The sequence below is a fragment of the Ochotona curzoniae genome, unplaced genomic scaffold (genome assembly GCF_017591425.1).
Source record: "Ochotona curzoniae isolate NIBS_2020 unplaced genomic scaffold, NIBS_Ocur_1.0 contig_883, whole genome shotgun sequence".
Lineage (NCBI taxonomy): Eukaryota > Metazoa > Chordata > Mammalia > Lagomorpha > Ochotonidae > Ochotona > Ochotona curzoniae.
Window position 1 is genome coordinate 25647873 of NW_024466599.1, and position 17803 is coordinate 25665675.

A 17803-nucleotide genomic window follows, 5' to 3' on the forward strand; every position below is an offset into this window, starting at 1 on the left:
CCGTCCCAAATGAGAATATTTTAGATAATGTCTTGATGGTGCTCCTCCCCTTGCCCACTCCAGTTTTAATCATCTGTGGTTGTCTTATTGTGATGCAGGTGGAAACGGCCTGCTCTCTGTAGCACAGCTGAGTCGGAGAGGTTGGTCCCATTTGAGGCACCTGTGAATACACTGTGCATGAAAAGCTGTGGTTCTTGGACATTGAGTCTGTGACACTTACCCTCCCCCATGGACTACAGAGTGGTTAGCTACTGTGGCTTCCATGCCACAGCTCACATGGTCCCAATGCTGGAGTGATCTGAATGGCAGGAGACCAGTGTAGCCAAAAGGGGAAACGGAATGCTTTCCTGTGCATTGTTTAGAAGGTGGAAGTTGAAACGTGGTTGTAGTGCACGGGGGTTGACTAGAACTCAACCTAAAGCAATCATAACAGACCTAAACAGTGCTTGCTTTGCGTTTGTTTAGTTCCTACCGTGCACTGTGGGAAGCACCTCATACAAGCAACCCCCTCTTCTCACTTCAGTTTCCTTTCCTGCAAACCCTCCCTTCAACCCCCCAAGTCTGTGTAAACAGAATTGAAACTGTTCTGGTAGCAAATGTAGACAAACCACTGGTCTGTCTCTGAACTCCCACTCCACCTTGTTTTATTTGTTTGTTTGTTTTCTGAGATTTATTCATTTTTGTTGGAAAGTCAGATATACAGAGAGGAGGAGAGACAGAGAGGAAGATCTTCTGCCCACTGAGTGACTCCTCAAGTGGCCGCAACGGCTGGAGCTGAACCAATCCGAAGCCAGGAGCCAGGAGCTGCCTCCAGGTCTCCCATGCATGTAGCGCAGGGTCCCAAGGCTTTGAGCTGTCCTCGACTGCTTTCCCAGGCCACAGACAAGGAGCTTGGTGGGAAGTGGGGCTACCGGGTCATGAACTGGTGCCAATATTGGATCCCAGCGTGTGCAAAGCTAGAACTTTAGCCACTAGGCTGCTGCACCAGGCCTGAGGTTCTTATTTGACAGACACTCGTGTGGAAGGAGGCTGGACCTGCTGCATCCAGGGACACACACACACACACACAAGCACGAACTTTCCTGATTTCCATCCAGAATCTCAAACCTGCTCTTGTACCTACTAGTAGTTGGGGACAGGGAAGACCCTTCTGATGGGGACACTGAAAAGTTCTCGTTACATTTACGGAGTTACACTTCCCATCCCAAGAAGTAGATGGAGTAAAGTTGAGCAAAAAAGGTGCTTCCAAGAAAGGTCTTGAAACTGGCCCAGTTTGGCTTTCAGAGTGATTAAAACAAGGCAGTTAGAGATAGGAGTCAGCTTACATGACATTCATCTCAATTTTTTTTTTTCTTTTTATGAAGATAGATTGAGATCAGATGCTTTGCTATTAGAAGCCAAACGTCATAAGGTAAAATATGCAAGGTTTTAATTAAGTCCATAAACTTTCTGCAATTCCAGCCAAAAACCTGTAATCATTCACTAACAGAATTGCTGTGTATGAGAGCTCTGCCTCATTGGATTGCCTGCATTCATGAGCAGTAAGACCTCCACTGGGTTCAACCTTGACGTTATTATCTGGTCTGTAGAGGCCCATGGTGCAAGTGTGTTCCACTCAGCAGCTTTTACACGCATGAGTCTTTGCACATTTGTTAATGACTTCTCTATTATTCAAACACTTGCTTCATTTTAGTTTCTGCTTAAGTCTCTTTATCTTCAAAAAAAAAAAATGAAGCTGCATCCTCAAACAAGAGGTGCACACAGTCCATTTGTTCACACCTAACTTGTGACCGATATGTGATGTAGAAATGAAGGACTTCACAGGCCAGGAACGGTGGTGCTTTGTCAGTTAAGAAAAAGTAAAATTCAGAAGAAGAGGTGGTATTTCTTTCCTTAGTGAACTAGAGAGGGTTTGTACTGTATGACAGATGTAAACCAAGAATTTTAAGGTAGTAAGGTTCAAAATACCTTTCCATTGGGCCACCCTCTTCTGCTTTCTCAAGAGCATCAGCAGGGGAGCTGGATGGGAAGTGGAGCAGCCAGGATTCAAATAGGCACCTGTGGGGGGTGCCAGCACCTCAGGCGGTGGCTTTACCTGCTATGCCTCACAGCTGGCCCTTTCCTTTCCCTTTTCTAAACCTCATGTCACCCATTAATATGCGTGGCACTTTTCATACCTGTTTAAATAATTGTACAGAAGTTTTCTTTGAACTTGTCAAACTGCAAACTGAAAGACCTAGATTGAAGGTTAGTAGCAGTGCTACTGTGTATGTCTACCCAACTCTTGGCATGTTCAACAGTGCCCTCAGACGGTCCTCCTTCCCCATGTTGCAAAAGAGTGGATACCTTCCCAGAGTCGTGTGCGAGATTGCTTTGCAGTGGGGTTCTGAGAATCGGAACTGTACTTGGCTTCATTGCCACCAGGATCCTGCATAAGTTACTTTTCTGTATAGTACCCAGGAGAGCCAGTAGAAATGATGCAATGTATAAGCTGCCTAATTTCCTCCCAGGAAACTACTGCCACACCAGGGTCTGACTTCACGACTGCCAGAACCAGATTTAGAATGAGAGTTACCACCTAGGCAGAAACTGAAAGCCGCAGCCACAAGCATAGTTGGAGTGGACCTTGGTTTTGTGTCCTTTTTGGACATAGGAGAGGGGGCAATCTGGGGATGCTTTCTCATCTGGGCTGAGACGAGTCTTGATCCGGGTCAGAACAATGAGCCACCACACCGGTGACTCCTCGGGTAGCAGGCTGGATCTTTGTAAAGGAAGGAGACACAGCTCTGGATTTCCCTGAGCTGTTAGCCAGCTTTCTGCTATCATCTCAGCTACTCAACCATAACACTGAAGCCCAACCTTCAAGGCCTTGTAAGACTTTTCCTATCTGGAAAAGATACAAGATAATGAAGTTAAAACAGTTGAAGAAATGAAAAGGAGTTAGCACTTTAAAGCAAGGTCTTACCAGTTCCTCCCCCTGCCCCTTTCATAGGAACCAGAATTGAGGGAAAATGAAGAGGCAGAAATTCTCCAACTTTACCACTGAAAGATATTGATTTTTTTGTTGTTACTGTTCATATTTGAATCCACAAAAGGAAAGTCACACGTGTGTGTGATCCATGAGTCATATGGCCCCACTGAAGGAGCCACCAGGAGAGAAGGCTACCAGGCTCATGAGACAGGTGTGACTTACGGCTGTAGAAGCACATCTCCATCCTTAGCTGGGGCTTGGTCTCCAAAGTAAGCCAGAAGTCAACTTTAGCTCAAAAGAATATTTCAGATAGAGGCTAGAGTCGTGTAAATGAAATACCAAGGCTGATCTAAAGCCAGGTGTGACCATGACATAATCATTGGCTTCCTTGAGGGTTTCAAAGTTTGGCTATGGCATCCAGGGCCAGAGGAAAATTCCAGAGTGGAAGGAAGCCACTGCAGTGTCATTGGAATGCATTTACAGGCTCAGCACTAACTGCTTGGAAAGGGATCCATTTGCTTGGATATGTAGCTCCGGGTATGTTTATCTTAAAGATAAACTTAATTGTATTAATGTCACACCTCCTGTTTTCCTTGGAGCATTGTCCTCTAATCCTCTTCCTCAGAGCCAGGACATGGGGTATTGTGAGAGGGACAGAGACTAATGCATTCCTGGTCAAGGCCTTGCCAGGGGTCCACAGCAATCAGTTGAAGGAAGAATTGCTCACATGCCAAAGTCAGTGAGCAGGAGCTGCTCTTGTTTTTGTGGCGCTGACACCTGTGCAGGAAGTGATCCTCCAACCTGTTAGCAGCCTGCCTGGGACAGGTTAGGCAGAAGGTGCATAGGGACGGTGGACCAGACTCGCTGCAGCTTCCTAGATGTGAATCATGAGCCAGTGACTTACTCTCCCTTCTCCCTGTGCCTCAGTGTTCTGTGTGAGACAGAAACCCTGTCCCATTCAACTATGGAAGTCGAACAGAATTAATATGAGATGCTAAACACAGGACTGGGTACACAGTTTGCATTCAGTAAGTCAAAGTAATGACCATTATTAAGTATTGAAGAATAAACCTAGTGTCATTTTCAGCACAAACTAAGTTGGAGTGGTAAATATGGTGGTCAGAATTAACTCTAGGCATATATAAACTGATTTGATTGATTTTAGCTGGCTGCTCCTGGGCTTGCTTTCTATGTCCCTATGTGCCAACAGTGACAATATGCTGTTTCCCTCACAAAGACTACTATGGATTCCTTAGTTATTTAGAATCTCACCTTGCGTAGTAGTGTCTATGTCTCCTACTTCAAAACATTTTTCAAAACTTCCTGATGGAGCTGTCGCAGATAATTCACACATGCCATTCAAGGCACCAGTGTCTAGGGAAAAACAGGGAATGGGGATGCCAGAACTCACCATCTCTAAACTTCATACCCTCACGCCTCTAATGTTGAACTCACTCAGCTTTCAAGTGTAACTTGGTCAAAAGCAAAAATATTCCTGTAAAGCTTCATCACCCAAAATCCATTCTAGGCGAATGTGGGCTAGATAGCAGCCATCATGGTAAAGGTGAGGTAGTACTTTCCCATAAAACAAGACTTCTCCTTTAGGGTTACAGGTGGCTTTGTTTCTGAAGCATGTTCAAAGAAAGAAAATTGACTGTTGCAAGATGTCCTGGTAACCATGATTTAAACTGATTAAAGTAAACCACCGCCTACAGGCAGTAGTGGGGAGTATGTCTCAGTTGACATCTCCATGTGGCTTAGAGACTTGATTGGAGATTCCTGCCAGCCCTGATAGTCATCCACTGCTAATTGGGGCTCACCCTAACTTGGAGATTGAAAACCAGCTCTTAGAAAAGTCGGATGGCCAGAGGCAGAAAGCCTCACAGTTTGTTGAGACAACGCAAACAGGGTTCTGTCAGTACAGCTGATTGGCTTTGGTCTTTATGCTCTACTTAGGCTGTACCTCCAGTTTTTTGAGCCTGTCAACTTCTTGGTCTCAAATCTAAGCTAACTTTGTTGCAAAAGAACTGAAGTTGAAGGTGGAGTGCTTCTGAGGTCATTGGCAATGTGTGGAGCTTCAATAAAACAAATTGATGGAATTCTCTGGTAACCAGGGCCATGCTTGGCCCTCTGTCCACAGCAGATGATCTTGTGTGGCTTCAGGAGCCCCCCGGACTCTGTGACTCTGAGGACCTACACTACATGCGGGGAGGAACTTCAGTTTCCTCTGACAGGTAGTTAGAAGTTCTTGGTCTAGCTCATCACCACCAAGGCATCCTGATTAGTCGGTCTTTCTTTTAACAGTGTGTGGTAAATATTCTTTGAGACGGCGATTTCATACAATTGCTGAATGCATATTGACACTATATACAAGGTTATGGTATAATTCAGAATTTGGTCTGCAGTGTTGCTTGTACCTGTATTTCCTTTCAATTGACTAAAATTGTAAGTGGGTTGGCATCATTTGGAAAGTGCCACGTTGCACACCAGGTCTGGCCTTTATCCTTTCAGTATTATAGTACATGTGCATAAGTGTTCATTGCATGTACATGAGTGAAACATGTGCAGCCGTAGGTTGGAGATGTCTGTTTTATATATCTTTGCTTCATTACTAAGAATGCTCATGTTTATTCTAAAAGAAAAAATATGCACCAGTGACATAGCAGTCACTGTGAATATTCTCCTTTCTAGACAATTTTTAAGTTTCTGCTTTATATGGCTGAGCTTAAACTACTCACGATACATTCCTAATGTTTATTAGTTTATCGGAAAGAGAGAGGTTCCATCTGCTGTTTCACTACCCAAATGCCCACAACAGCTGAAACTGGGCCAGGTCCAAGCCAGGAGCCCGGAACCCCATCCATGTCTCCCACTTGGATGACAGGAACTCAGATGCTTGAGCCATCAACTACTGCCACCCAGGGTTCTTATTAACAGGAAGCCAGATGAAAAGCAGAATTGCTGGGACTCTAACTACAGCATGGAATACGGGGGTCCCAAGTGGTGACTGAACCCACTTTGCCACAGCACTCACCCCATGATGCATTCTAATAGCCACACCCTATCTGTTCAAGTGCTTACAGCATGACTCATTTAAATACTCCCTTATTGTCACCGTTTTCCCCTCATATCTTGCTATCATAAATAATATTGTAGGTAAACATCCGCCCATATAACTTGGGCCTCTTCTGCTTATTCCCTTGGGATAGATTACTAATAGTAGAATGATTAGGAATAGTAGAATGATTTATATTCCTTTAAAAGGAATATAAACGTTTTAAAGAAATAATGAGTGATACTGCCGTTGTTGCCTGTTAACTCGCATGCTCATCCTGCTAGCACTGGCTTTAGCTTCTGGTGACTGACTGAAATGTATTGGGTTTTAGGGCCTGTTGACTCAGAGAGGCCGAGTTTGACAGTCCACCGTTCTGACTCAGGTGGCCCAGTGGAATGTCTGAAGTAGTTTGACAAAGCCATCAGCTGATTGTTTCTTGAAGCAGGAAAGTGGATTATAAAGTGGCCTTGCCTCTCTCTATACTCCAATGCAGGAGACTGGGTCATCCTCCAAGCGTTCCTCCTCCTCCCATCCATATCTCATTTATACTTCCAGGTTGTTATATTCCAGCATTCTCTTCAGAAGATCAAAGCTTGTAAGGCCCCTCCCCTGCTTTAATAGAAAAGGATCCAAATTTCTCCATCATCATTGAGGGGCTTCTAAATGATCCCAGTCTGCTCTCCAACCAAACACTCTACACACCTGACACTTAACCACCCAGTGTGCCAAGCTTTTGCACACATCACCTTCTGCATAGAATACTGGCCCTCCAGCTTCTCCTACTGCTCATCCCTCCAGTGGAAATTCAGACATCAAGTCCCCAGTGGAGCCTTCCAGCAGTTAGCAGTTTCCCTCCTGTGTGGTGCAGCTCCATGTCTGAGTCCTAGTAATAGGAGTGGTGCTCCTGGGTTTAAGGGAGGACTTCCACCACTTCTGCACAGTCCTCTGAGTCAGAACAGTGTGTGCTTTTAGCATTGAGGAGTCCTGAATCAGCCAGTGCTCTTGTCATACTGACCTAATTTTAGAAATAACTTTAACATCACAAATATTAGAGGTATTAATTCATTAACTAATGAAATCAGTATCTTTATCTAGCTCTTAAGAAAATACAGATCAGTACTTGACCTTGAGACAAACCTCTTTCTACAGAGTCCTCACCTTCGTATGTTTACCTCATTTCATTCCTCCCCTAAAAAGGGAGCAGAAAAGACTCTATGAAGGAAAGGTGCAGTAGAAAGAGATGGATTAAATGCATCAAGTGGCTTAACCTACTGTTTCCTAATTTCCCCGCACAGTAATACAGTTACTCAGATTGTATTCAGTGATGTTGATCCAGCATGTGAATTAAAATAGAATCAGTAGTGTTACTTTCTGAGAAAATACTTCCTTAAGAAAATGTCTCTGTGAAATAGACTGGATTGAATAAGGGGACTCCAGAAAACGCTGGCTGGAGATCAGAATATTACTTGAGTTTGCATCATTGGATGACTCAGTTTAACACATGTACATTTTGTGTATTTTGATGAAGTCGCCTCCTTTGAGAATTCCATATCAGAGAAAAGTTAAATCGTGGGTTTGGTTTAAAAGCCCATCAGTATATCAGAAGACTTTCTGTGAAATATTCACAAATACAGTGAAGTGCGTGTTTAGATGTTAAAAAGAGAGGGCAGGGAGATTATGTTACTGGAACTAGACCCACCCATGATTACTCAGATGTCACTGAACCTTAAGCAGTAGTGAGGAAAAATAATAGAAGAACATGGAGAAACAGATTATGCAATTTTAACACTCAATCTTTCTTGCTGTGCTGGCTTATAACATTTTCCATGGGTTGGGACTAATAATTTTTTCTTAACGTAGCTCATTCATAGAATATTAGTGCCATTTTAAAAGACTCCTATATCTGAGGAATTGATAGGAAAGCGCAGAGACCCAAGACAGATGTAACTGCTTCCACCTGTGACCCTCCTTAAGCGAAACCCAGTCTGAAGCTTTGTGCTGGGATTTCACCCACAGCTGGTGCCAGCCAACTCTGCACCCTGGGCCACAGGTTGGACTGTTCGGAGAAGACCCCTGCTCCCTCAAAGGTGCTGGGTTCCCTCAATGAATATATTCCCTACCGAGCTTCCCAGATGCCTTCTGAGGAAGAGCCCCCAAGCCCTAGGTCTGGAATCACTGCTTTCCTCAGGAACTTTGCTCCCCAATTCCTGTATAGTTTTTAACGTATTATTGGCAGACGTCACTGCCTTTAGTACCTGGGCATCAATCCTCCCCCATTAGTAAATATCACCTGGCTACTGGTCAGTTCCATCGTGCGCTGGTGCCTGGTGTCCTCCAATTTCCATATTTAGTCACTTGGGTCTCACAGGGGGCTCTCATTTTGAGTTCTATAAAATGTGACAACTAGTGACTTACATAACTAATAAGAGGAAGGAGAGTTTTTTGGTTTTGTTTTGTTTTTATTGGACGGCGGATATACAGAGAGGAGGAGAGACAGAAAGGAAAATCTTCTGTCTGATGGTTCACTCCCCAAGTGACCACAACAGCTGGAGCTGAGCCGATCTGAAACCAGCAACCAGGAGCTCTTCCAGGTCTCCCATGCAGGTGCAGGGTCCCAAAGCTTTGGGCCTTCCTTAACTGCTTTTCCCAGGCCACAAGCAGGAAGCTGGATGGGAAGCAGGGTCGCTGGGATTAGAACTGGCACCCATATGGGATCCCAGGCATGCAAGGCAAGGACTTTAACTACTACGCTATCACACCGGGCCTGAGGAAGGAGTTTTCAAGGAAAGGTTAGAGATTTAGAAAAGGAGGATGGCAGTGTAGAATGGGGGGGCGGGGAAGAGCAGAAAGGACACCAGCCATCACAGGGGATCCTTGTTGGTGAGAGAGACAGCATGTAGCATCACTGAGAAATGAAACAGGTGTTGATTTCTTCTCTAAGTTGGTAGAGGCAACCTAAGTTTGGCATGACATGACTGTTGTCATTCTTTGCTATTCCTATCTGGGGATCCTTATCATCCTTATCGTTGACCAACACAAAACAAAAAAGATTAAGTAGAGACTTCTTGACCTTGTCTCTGCAAATGAACTCAGCTAGACCTTTCACCCTTGTCTCTTTATGATAAGCCAGTGCCATTTCCCAACTGCTGGTAACAGCGCCCTGTGTTAGCTTCAGTGGCCTTTGAGCAGGTTCCGCCCCAGTGAGAGTTCAGAAGGGTCCTCTTAGGAAAATGGCCTCTGGGATGGGGGAAAACCACAGCTTCATCAGACTCTGAAATCCTGCAGCGTAGCATGGTTATCCCATGTGATGGCCCTTGAGTTCTTGAGTCTAATTAGGCATTGTGCACTATCACATTGAGCAATTCCACCCTGTGCTGTTCTTTCCACTAGAAGACACAGTTCCTAAGAAGGCGGTGTGCCACTTCAGTGGGAAGGCCTACGCCGATGAGGAGCGGTGGGACATTGACAGCTGCACACACTGCTACTGCCTGCAGGGCCAGACTCTCTGCTCTACCGTCAGCTGCCCCCCTCTGCCCTGTGTCGAGCCCATCAACGTGGAAGGAAGTTGCTGCCCAATGTGTCCAGGTATCTAAGCCACTATCCTTCCATTTGTCAAGTGGTAATACTGACATTGAACAGACTCAGAACCTACCTACACATCGCAGAGTTCCTACTTACATTGTCAGCCCTGAAGGCATTTCTCCCCCAAAGCTCTGCCCTCCCCACCTAAAGAGCCAAGGTAGTTTGCAAAACTGATCATTCAGGGGAAAGCCAGGTTTTTTTGTTCTTGGGATTCCCAGTCTCTAAATTTTAATGACAACACAGCTTTGTGTCACTGACTAAAGATACCTGCCTGGTCTTAGTGCAGTATGGAACCAGCCGAGTGAAAAATGTTCAAATGAGACAGTAAGGAATGTGCTGAAGACCTGTTACAGTCTCTTCCTTCAGTCCGTCATGTTCTAGCCCATACCTCTTTGTGCAGCCTTCAGCGCTCCTCCACTGGCTGTGTGAGTCCCACGACCCTTTCCTGCTTCTCAGTGGTGTCATTCGGTCTCTTCCTCTCAAACCTAAGACCACACCACTGTCCAGAACCTCCCTGACACCTTCTCCCAGTTCTCCTGTCTGTGGCTCCAGCCAAAACAGCTCCTTTACCCCCTGCTGCCAGAAATGACAAGGTCTGAGCCCTCACCATGACTGTCCCTGGGTTATGCCCACCGTCTGATCCCCTAAGCCATACAGACTTGCCAAGGCAATAGAAACCACAAGGACTCTACGCTAAGATCTCGTGGAGTTCCTGAGTTATAGGATGCTTGTGCTGTTTCAGGCAGTACACAAGAGTCCTGCTCTGTTCAATTCAGTAAACTGGCATTCGTGCCCGTTTCAAAGAGCATCTGTACTGTGCAAAGATAACATGGGGCGGTTAGCTAAACTCATTGTTTAATTGAGCCCTGCAAACGATGGCTTTTTGTTTACATGTTGTGCAAACCAACCCCAGTTAAGCATTCCTAAGAAGGTACGTTTATTCCCTAGAAAGGCCAGTGTTCAGTGCACGGCATTTGGTTCCCACTTCTCCGCTGACTGCTAGTAACAGCATCTAAGGCAGCAGTTTTCTCCATGCTGCCCGAAACCCTCGCTGCACTGGGCTTCCACATACCTGCTCAGTGTCCTCCTTTGTTCCTGATGCTGCTCCCCTGTTTCCTTGGCTAGTCCTTCCTTACCTGCCCAGTCTCTAAAAGTTGGAGCAAAATTTGTTATAATGATTTGACAGGAGCAGTTTCAGTCTTTCAAAAGAGAATGCGGCGGGGTGGGGGAAGGGATGAGTTAGAGACAAAGGTTACACAATTCTGATGTGGACCGTGAATGCTAAGTTGATAAAATTAGATTTTATTGTGACATTCAGTAGCCTTGAAGAGTTTCAAAGACAGAAATTTTGAGCTAGACCTTGAGGACAGGTGGTTTCTCTTCTTTGGTGAGTGGACAATGGTCTGACCACAGATCCTAAGATGGAAAACATGAAGGTTAATATTCCTGAGGCATTGAATCCTAGTGGCACAGAGTAAGGTCAGAAAAGGGCCTCCGTTACCAAGTGCAGAGTGAAACCTTTGCAGGCGGTGAGGATACTCATTCTGGACAAGAATGACATGATCAGAGGCATCTGGGGAGAGTGACCAAGGTGGACCAGAGAGACTAAGAGGTCAGAGGCCCGGGCACCTGTAAGGCACATTGCAAATGCTCCATTGATACTGTCAGTCTAAGGATCCAAGCTGGGGTTGTGGTGAGTATCCATTCTCTGTGGTTCATGAGCTTAATGAGACCACAGGTACTGCTAGCTTCTATTCGGCACCAGACTTCTCCAGGGACTGCTCAGGGATTCACTGTTGCATTGAAGCTTAATTTCTGTTAAGTCTCCTCTCAGTATCTACTGTATTATTGATGAATTACTTCTCCATCTTATCTCTAAACAAATTTTGCAGTCAGCTTTTGCCACCTTCTGTGAGGATCTGCTCAAGAGCTGGCTGCTAGGAAAACCGAATTCCTGACCCAGAATTTAATCAGTTCATTGTGTGATCTCCGTCAAGATGCTTGGTTCACAGTCCAGCCTCCATTTCTTACAGTAGTGGCAGCCTCCAGCATCTGCAGTTATCAGAAACCTTGTTGCGTCCTATAGGTAACGCAGCAGGCATTCAGAGTGGCAGGTGCATCCCACCCCCCCGCCATAGGTACATCTCCAAGTGTACCTATAGCATCTCCACATATGGTGGTTTCATGGACGAAGCCGAGACTCAGGAAGGTCAGGTACGTCAGTGTAACAGCAAGTAAGCAGACGAGAAATTCCCCATTCCAATCTCCCCACAAAGTGGCGTGCTCCCTTGTGAGCCCCTTGCATCCTACCCTATAATCCAGAAAGGCACATTTTAAGGAAAGTGACTCCCAGCGACTCGGCTGCCTCTGAAGGGAAGCTAACCTCCAGGAAATTGGTTGGTTGGTTTAGTTTCTAAAGGTCCTATCAGACAAGACCACGGGAATGAGTTCTAAATGTGACCTGTGCCCGTGGCTTGAGTGGCCTGGCTGGGTACTTTTGTGTCATCATTCTGGCTCTGTCCCTCTGCAGCACCAGCAGGTCTGTGTCATGGCTTGTATTTCAGAGTCTAGGGTGGATGTAGATTTGGACGGGGAAGACCTAGGTCAAGACATGGAAATTCCACTTCTGTTTGCTTCCCCCAAAGAAGTGTTTTTGCTGAAAGATTGTTTTTTTGTTGTTTTTTTTTTTTGTGTGTGTGTGTGTATGTGTGTTTTTTGTTTTTTGGGTTTTTTTTGGCAGAAGTACTGAAAGGCAGCTTCTGTCTTACATTCAAAGGAAAAGGCAATGACTCTCTTCCCTCAGAACCAAGGGCTCTGAACTGGAGCTGTAACTAACCTGTGATGGAGAAGGAAAGGTAGTGGCTTGGAATGTGCTGGGCTGGCACAGAGGTAGGCTACGGAGAACAAGCCACCAGGCCAAAGGACTAGCATTGGTCTTGATCACAGCTGTACCTCTGGAGCTTAAGTCAGTACCTGCCATGTGGCACATGCTCAAGAAATGACTGAAGACACCCCCCCGCCCCGCCTTCACTAGAGATGGAGCCTTCTAACTGGCCCTGCCATTGCCAGCTGCAGCTTTGCTAAAACCCCGCAGCAAGAGCACTCCCTCTGTGCAAAGTCTTTGCTGTGTTGTTGGCAGAGTTTCCCTGAAGTCCACCCACAGGCAGCTCTGTGGCACAGGTGCACCAGAGCCTCTGCTCCACTGGCCGCACCCAGGAGACACAGGATTGATCCCAGCTCTGGGCCTGCAGGGGTTACTTAGCTGTTGGCATTCACAGGTTTGTGGGATAGATACCCCATTTGCCTTTTACACTGATGCCTCAGAAGCCAGCAACGAGCTAGCCCTATTGTAACAGGAAGACGGCACAGGAGCTGCACTAGGGAGAGAGCGGGCACTGAAAGGTTATCACGTAAATGACAGAATTTCCCACCAAAAAAATTCATCCAGGAAATCTGTACCTCATGTCAGCATCTCTCAGCGGGTAGGTTAAACACCATCGCCCTCCACACAGATGCCTCTGAGCATCATCTGGCCCAGACCTATCAAATCAAGATAGAAGATATCAGTGTGTTTTTATAAGCTTTTTCAGATTGACTGATAACAGGAAAAAAAAAATTGAAAACCACTAGTTTATTCTGAGGCCCTTGCTCCTGTGAATAATAGTGTGATTAAATTCAGTTTTTAACTTCAGAGCTGCAGACCCACTGACAGTTTAGGAACTGTAAGAGCTCCCAGTTCTTGCCATGTGCAAAGACTTGTAATTTAAGAGTATGACTAGGAGGCTAAGGGTGCGGTGACTTTATTCTTGGAGGCAGCAGAAACGGACCCCAGCTCTGACAGTTACTAGATAAATAATGCTGAGCATAACTTCTCTGAGTTTATTTCTCTGGCTGGGTACTCAGTCCACAGCAGAAAGTTAGCTCAAGTACTACTTCTGTCATTTTCCACTTACCTGAAATTCCTCTTGGATTTGCTTCTTGAAAACATGGTAACTTTGGGAAACAAAATGGTGACTGTGATCAGAAAGGATTCTTAATCCTTCTTTAATGTACAGGTGATATATTTTCCTTTGGCCTGAATCAGGCGATAGTGAGCATGTAGGATTATAATGTTGAATAACGTCTTAGAGTCAGCTAATACGGCAAGATACATTCAAGAGGAAGTACATGGTCACATCTTGAACACAGGGCTTCTTAAATATTTCTTTGCTATAAAATGCTGGACTAGTTGTCACATGAAGTAAAGAAATGAAAATGTATTTGAGGAACTGAGAAAAGCTCTGAATTCCTTCTATGATCCCTGTTAGAACTGACCATAGGGAAGGGAAAAAAAAACAGACATGATATTTGAGAGAAAAAGGGATATTCTATTTCATGTTGTATCTTTTTTTGAATCAAGGTACACATCTGATCAAATTAGATAATGTATTGGGGATCAGTTCCTGTGCAGATGGTTCTAGTGGTAACATCACAAACACATAAGGCTTAATTTAGGCAGCACTTCCTGAGATCAACCATTCCCCCTTTAGGGGGGAATCAGTACAGGGTCAGGGAGGAATGGCCAAGACATGCATGAGGAATGAATGATGCTGTAGCCTTCTCAAACTGATGACATTCTTATAAATGACTTCATTCAGATATTAGAGATCAACAGTTTTATTAAAGTGCAATATTCAACTGATGGAAAGAGAAATCATTCCATTTGAATCAGTCCCCAGTCCACTTAGGCTAGAGAGGCAGCACCATTGTACTGGGAAAAATGGTGGATTTTGATGCTAGTTGAAAACTGTTCTCTTTCAAATGTCATGTGTTTTCCACCATTGCAAAACTAGAGATTCTAATGATGTGAACAGAGCAACTAGGTCTCTCATGTCTGCATTAAATAACTATCTATCGAATGCCGTGGATTGGGAATACAAACGTTGACAGCTTCTCCATCATCTCTTAGGAAAAAAATCTGTCTTTCTTTTAGAAATGTATGTCCCAGAGCCAACCAATATTCCTATAGAGAAGACAAACCGTCACGGAGACACTGATCTTGAAGTTCCCCTGTGGCCCACGCCAGGTGAAAACGACATCATTCACCTCCCAAGAGGTAAGCCTCCGGGCAGCCGACGTCTGTGGAGTCCTCTGTGGGATCTACTTCTGGCTTTGTTACTGCTTTTTAAAATTGCTTACGAGTATGTCCAGGTAGCTTGCCTAAGTTCAGTTCAAATAATGACACCGGTAAGAACCGTGTGGCTGGAATAAAGACCACACCTGGTTCGAATTATCCTGCAGGTAGCTGAATGTCATCTTCTTGGTCCAACATGCTCAGAGAATTTGTGATGATGGAAAGAAGTTCTAACGTCAGCACTTCAGTATCTGGAATTTCTAGGCTGTCTCTGAGAACTGTGTGAACCAGCTCTCTGGGCAGAAGGATGACCGAGGCGTACCTGCCCTGTGGGTTCTGTCCTAAGCATTTCTGCATTATGCTATGTTCTGCTCCAGGGCAGCTTTATTCCGTGACACTTCAATTTGTTGATTTTTTTGAGTCACTAAGTTTATTACAGGCCTTTTTTTTTTCTCTTCTCTGTCTTCCTTGTTGTATACAACGAAAACGTTATTTGGCCTGTTAAAAAGTACATGGTAGAGCAAGGCTGAACCTGCTAGAACTACTTCCTCTACAAAAGTCAGCCTCTTCTGGAGCAAAAGACTAGGAACCCGCTCTAAGCCATGACTCACTACTGCCTCCTGCCTACCCCCAGTTCATTTCCAGAATTGTCACTGTATAGTTTTGTAGTTTGTTTTGGAAGAGGCAATATTCATTGCTTGAGAGATTAATGGTCTGTTACTCTAGATACTCTAAATGTTATGCTTGGACCAAGCCAGATGACCAGGGAGCCAAATTCCTGGTCCCAGTGTTTTGGCCCCTTACGTAATTGCTCTGACTGAATGTGCCTCAGTATCACACTTGTATTCGCTTGGCCAATGTCAGACACCAGGCTTCAGTCACAAGAATAACCTCACTTCTTGCAGCCTTTTGAGGGTCTGTTCATTACGTAGAATCTGCTACGAAGTGATGTTTCCTCATATGTCAGTAGCAAGAAAATGTATATTTCTCCAAGGCAAGTAATTTGTTTTCATTTTCAAGACATTGTGAATCATATTGATTCTGCTTGTTTCATGTTTTCCTGTGGTTGCCAGAAAGCCCAGAGCTCACTTTGATGATTTGCTTATTACACCAAAACAGAACCAAAGGACAGCATTGTATAAACGGCACAGATGTTTTCTTCAGCAGGACTTTCCTTAATCTTCCTCTGTGACACATAAAATTATCATTTAGAATATTGCAGGGTTAAAAAATTCATTCCTTTATTGACTATCTCAAACCTAAATTCATGAATAACATGTTACTGTTATCTTTGGCGATTCCTGGGGTTGATAAAATGGGCTCCTTGTTCCCCTTCCACGTTACCATTGGCACTAGCTGAGGTGTTAAGAATGTTCTCTTCCCAGTCCTTTTCCTCCCCGGAACACTTGCATACAGCACATCAATAAAAATCTGAATTTTAAACTAACCTTCATACCACAAAGCTGTTAGGGACCAGAGTTTCCAAGAGTTTAACTCCTGTTTAACTGATGGCATGCGTCTTTCACTAAACCGTTTTTTTTTTTTTTTTTGATCCACTTAGAAAAACCTGAATATGGTGGCTTCTGTGTCACACGGCCACGTAAACTGGTGTCCCCAGTTGGTACACATTCAGCATGACTACTGTCTGAACACTAAGAATGAAAAACAAAAAGATCTTCACTAACAAACAAAACTGAGTGTTTTCTGTGCTCTATAGTTAAGCAGACTAATCTAAGCAGTAAGCCTAGTGAATTTTCCAAATTATAAAAGGGCGTTCACAGAACCAGAACATCAACCAAAAGACTATCCTCCAGGTTCTAGCATAGTTTTTGTTCTACTTCACTTTAGCTGTTCCTTCAGAAAATAGAACGTACTTTATTCTAATTTCCAGTTTTCCATTATGCAGAGAGCTGAACTGTCATGTCCACTCCAGAATCTTAGATGATCATGTACATTTTTAAATGTCTCATTTACTTGGAAGGCAGAGGAGCAGAGTAGGAGATGGACTCCCTCTGCAGGCTCCCTTCCCAGATGCCCACAGTGGCCACAGCTGACCCAGAACTCTAGCCCAGGTCTCCAGCTTTGGTGGGAAAGGCCAGGCACTTGGCCCTCACCTGCTGCTCAGGAAGCCTTAGAAGGAAGCAGAACAGCCAGGGTTCAACCAGCACTCTGGTACAGAGTAGTGGGTTGATACACTGTGCCACAATGCCCTCCATAAATATTTTTCATTGTCTAATTTGGCCTTTCTTGACTTGCTAAAGCTATTATCCTGCTATATTATTCAGTCTCGGTTTTGTTTTGTTTTTTTTGCACCCATGTGCAAGCACATTACCCTGTACTGAGACCTCTTTGGATCAGATCAACCCTATACTTGATTCAGCTTTTAACGTGAAGGCAGTGGGAAGTAATAAAACCAGGTTCCTGTTCTATACTTAAAAATGTAATCTCATCCTTAAAAATTCTGGTTTAAATAATGAATGCTTGTAATTTTGCTTCCCCTTTAGATATGGGTCATCTCCAGGTAAATTATGGTGACAACAGGCCGGACTCAACACAAGATTCCTCACTGGACTCCATTGCCTCCGTTGTGGTTCCCATAATAATCTGCCTGTCGATCCTGATCACATTTCTTTTCATCAATCAGAAGAAACAGTGGATACCACTGCTGTGCTGGTATCGAACACCAACTAAGGTACCATTCAGACAAAAGTTAACGTTTTATCTGAGAAGTACTACATTATTGCATTTCCTTAAAATTGCTTGATATCTTTTTCATTGCCTATTGAAACCTTGACTTTACTGTCCATGGCCTTGTGAAGTCTGTAATACCTGCCCAGGCCTGGGGTGATATTCATCACCCACTGCTCAATGAATCCTTCGCTGTCATGGGTCAGTTTCCTGGCTGTACTACTTCAAAGGAGTACATCTCTGATCAACAGAGGTGATCACCTGGCGTTCCTCACTGTAAAGTAGAAGTAGGAAAGAAGTCACACAGGGACACAGCAAGAGAGCGATGAGGTACAGGGGTGCCCAAGGCGAGCACGAAGGCAGGAACAGTGCAGAGGCTGTAAGACTAGACAGG

General features: G+C 44.6%; 1 protein-coding gene across 3 annotated transcripts in view; it reads left to right on the plus strand.

The window, feature by feature from the left end:
• Window positions 1-17803, plus strand: part of CRIM1 (cysteine rich transmembrane BMP regulator 1) — a 185309-nt gene that overhangs the window by 164346 nt on the left and 3160 nt on the right. For 2 of the 3 annotated variants that reach the window (XM_040993062.1, XM_040993064.1), the window contains 3 exons: window positions 9417-9611; window positions 14581-14703; window positions 17226-17413. In XM_040993062.1, the coding sequence (XP_040848996.1) occupies window positions 9417-9611; window positions 14581-14703; window positions 17226-17413 (506 nt within the window). The remainder of the gene's footprint in view (window positions 1-9416; window positions 9612-14580; window positions 14704-17225; window positions 17414-17803) is intronic. The other variant, XM_040993063.1, reaches the window with a different exon arrangement.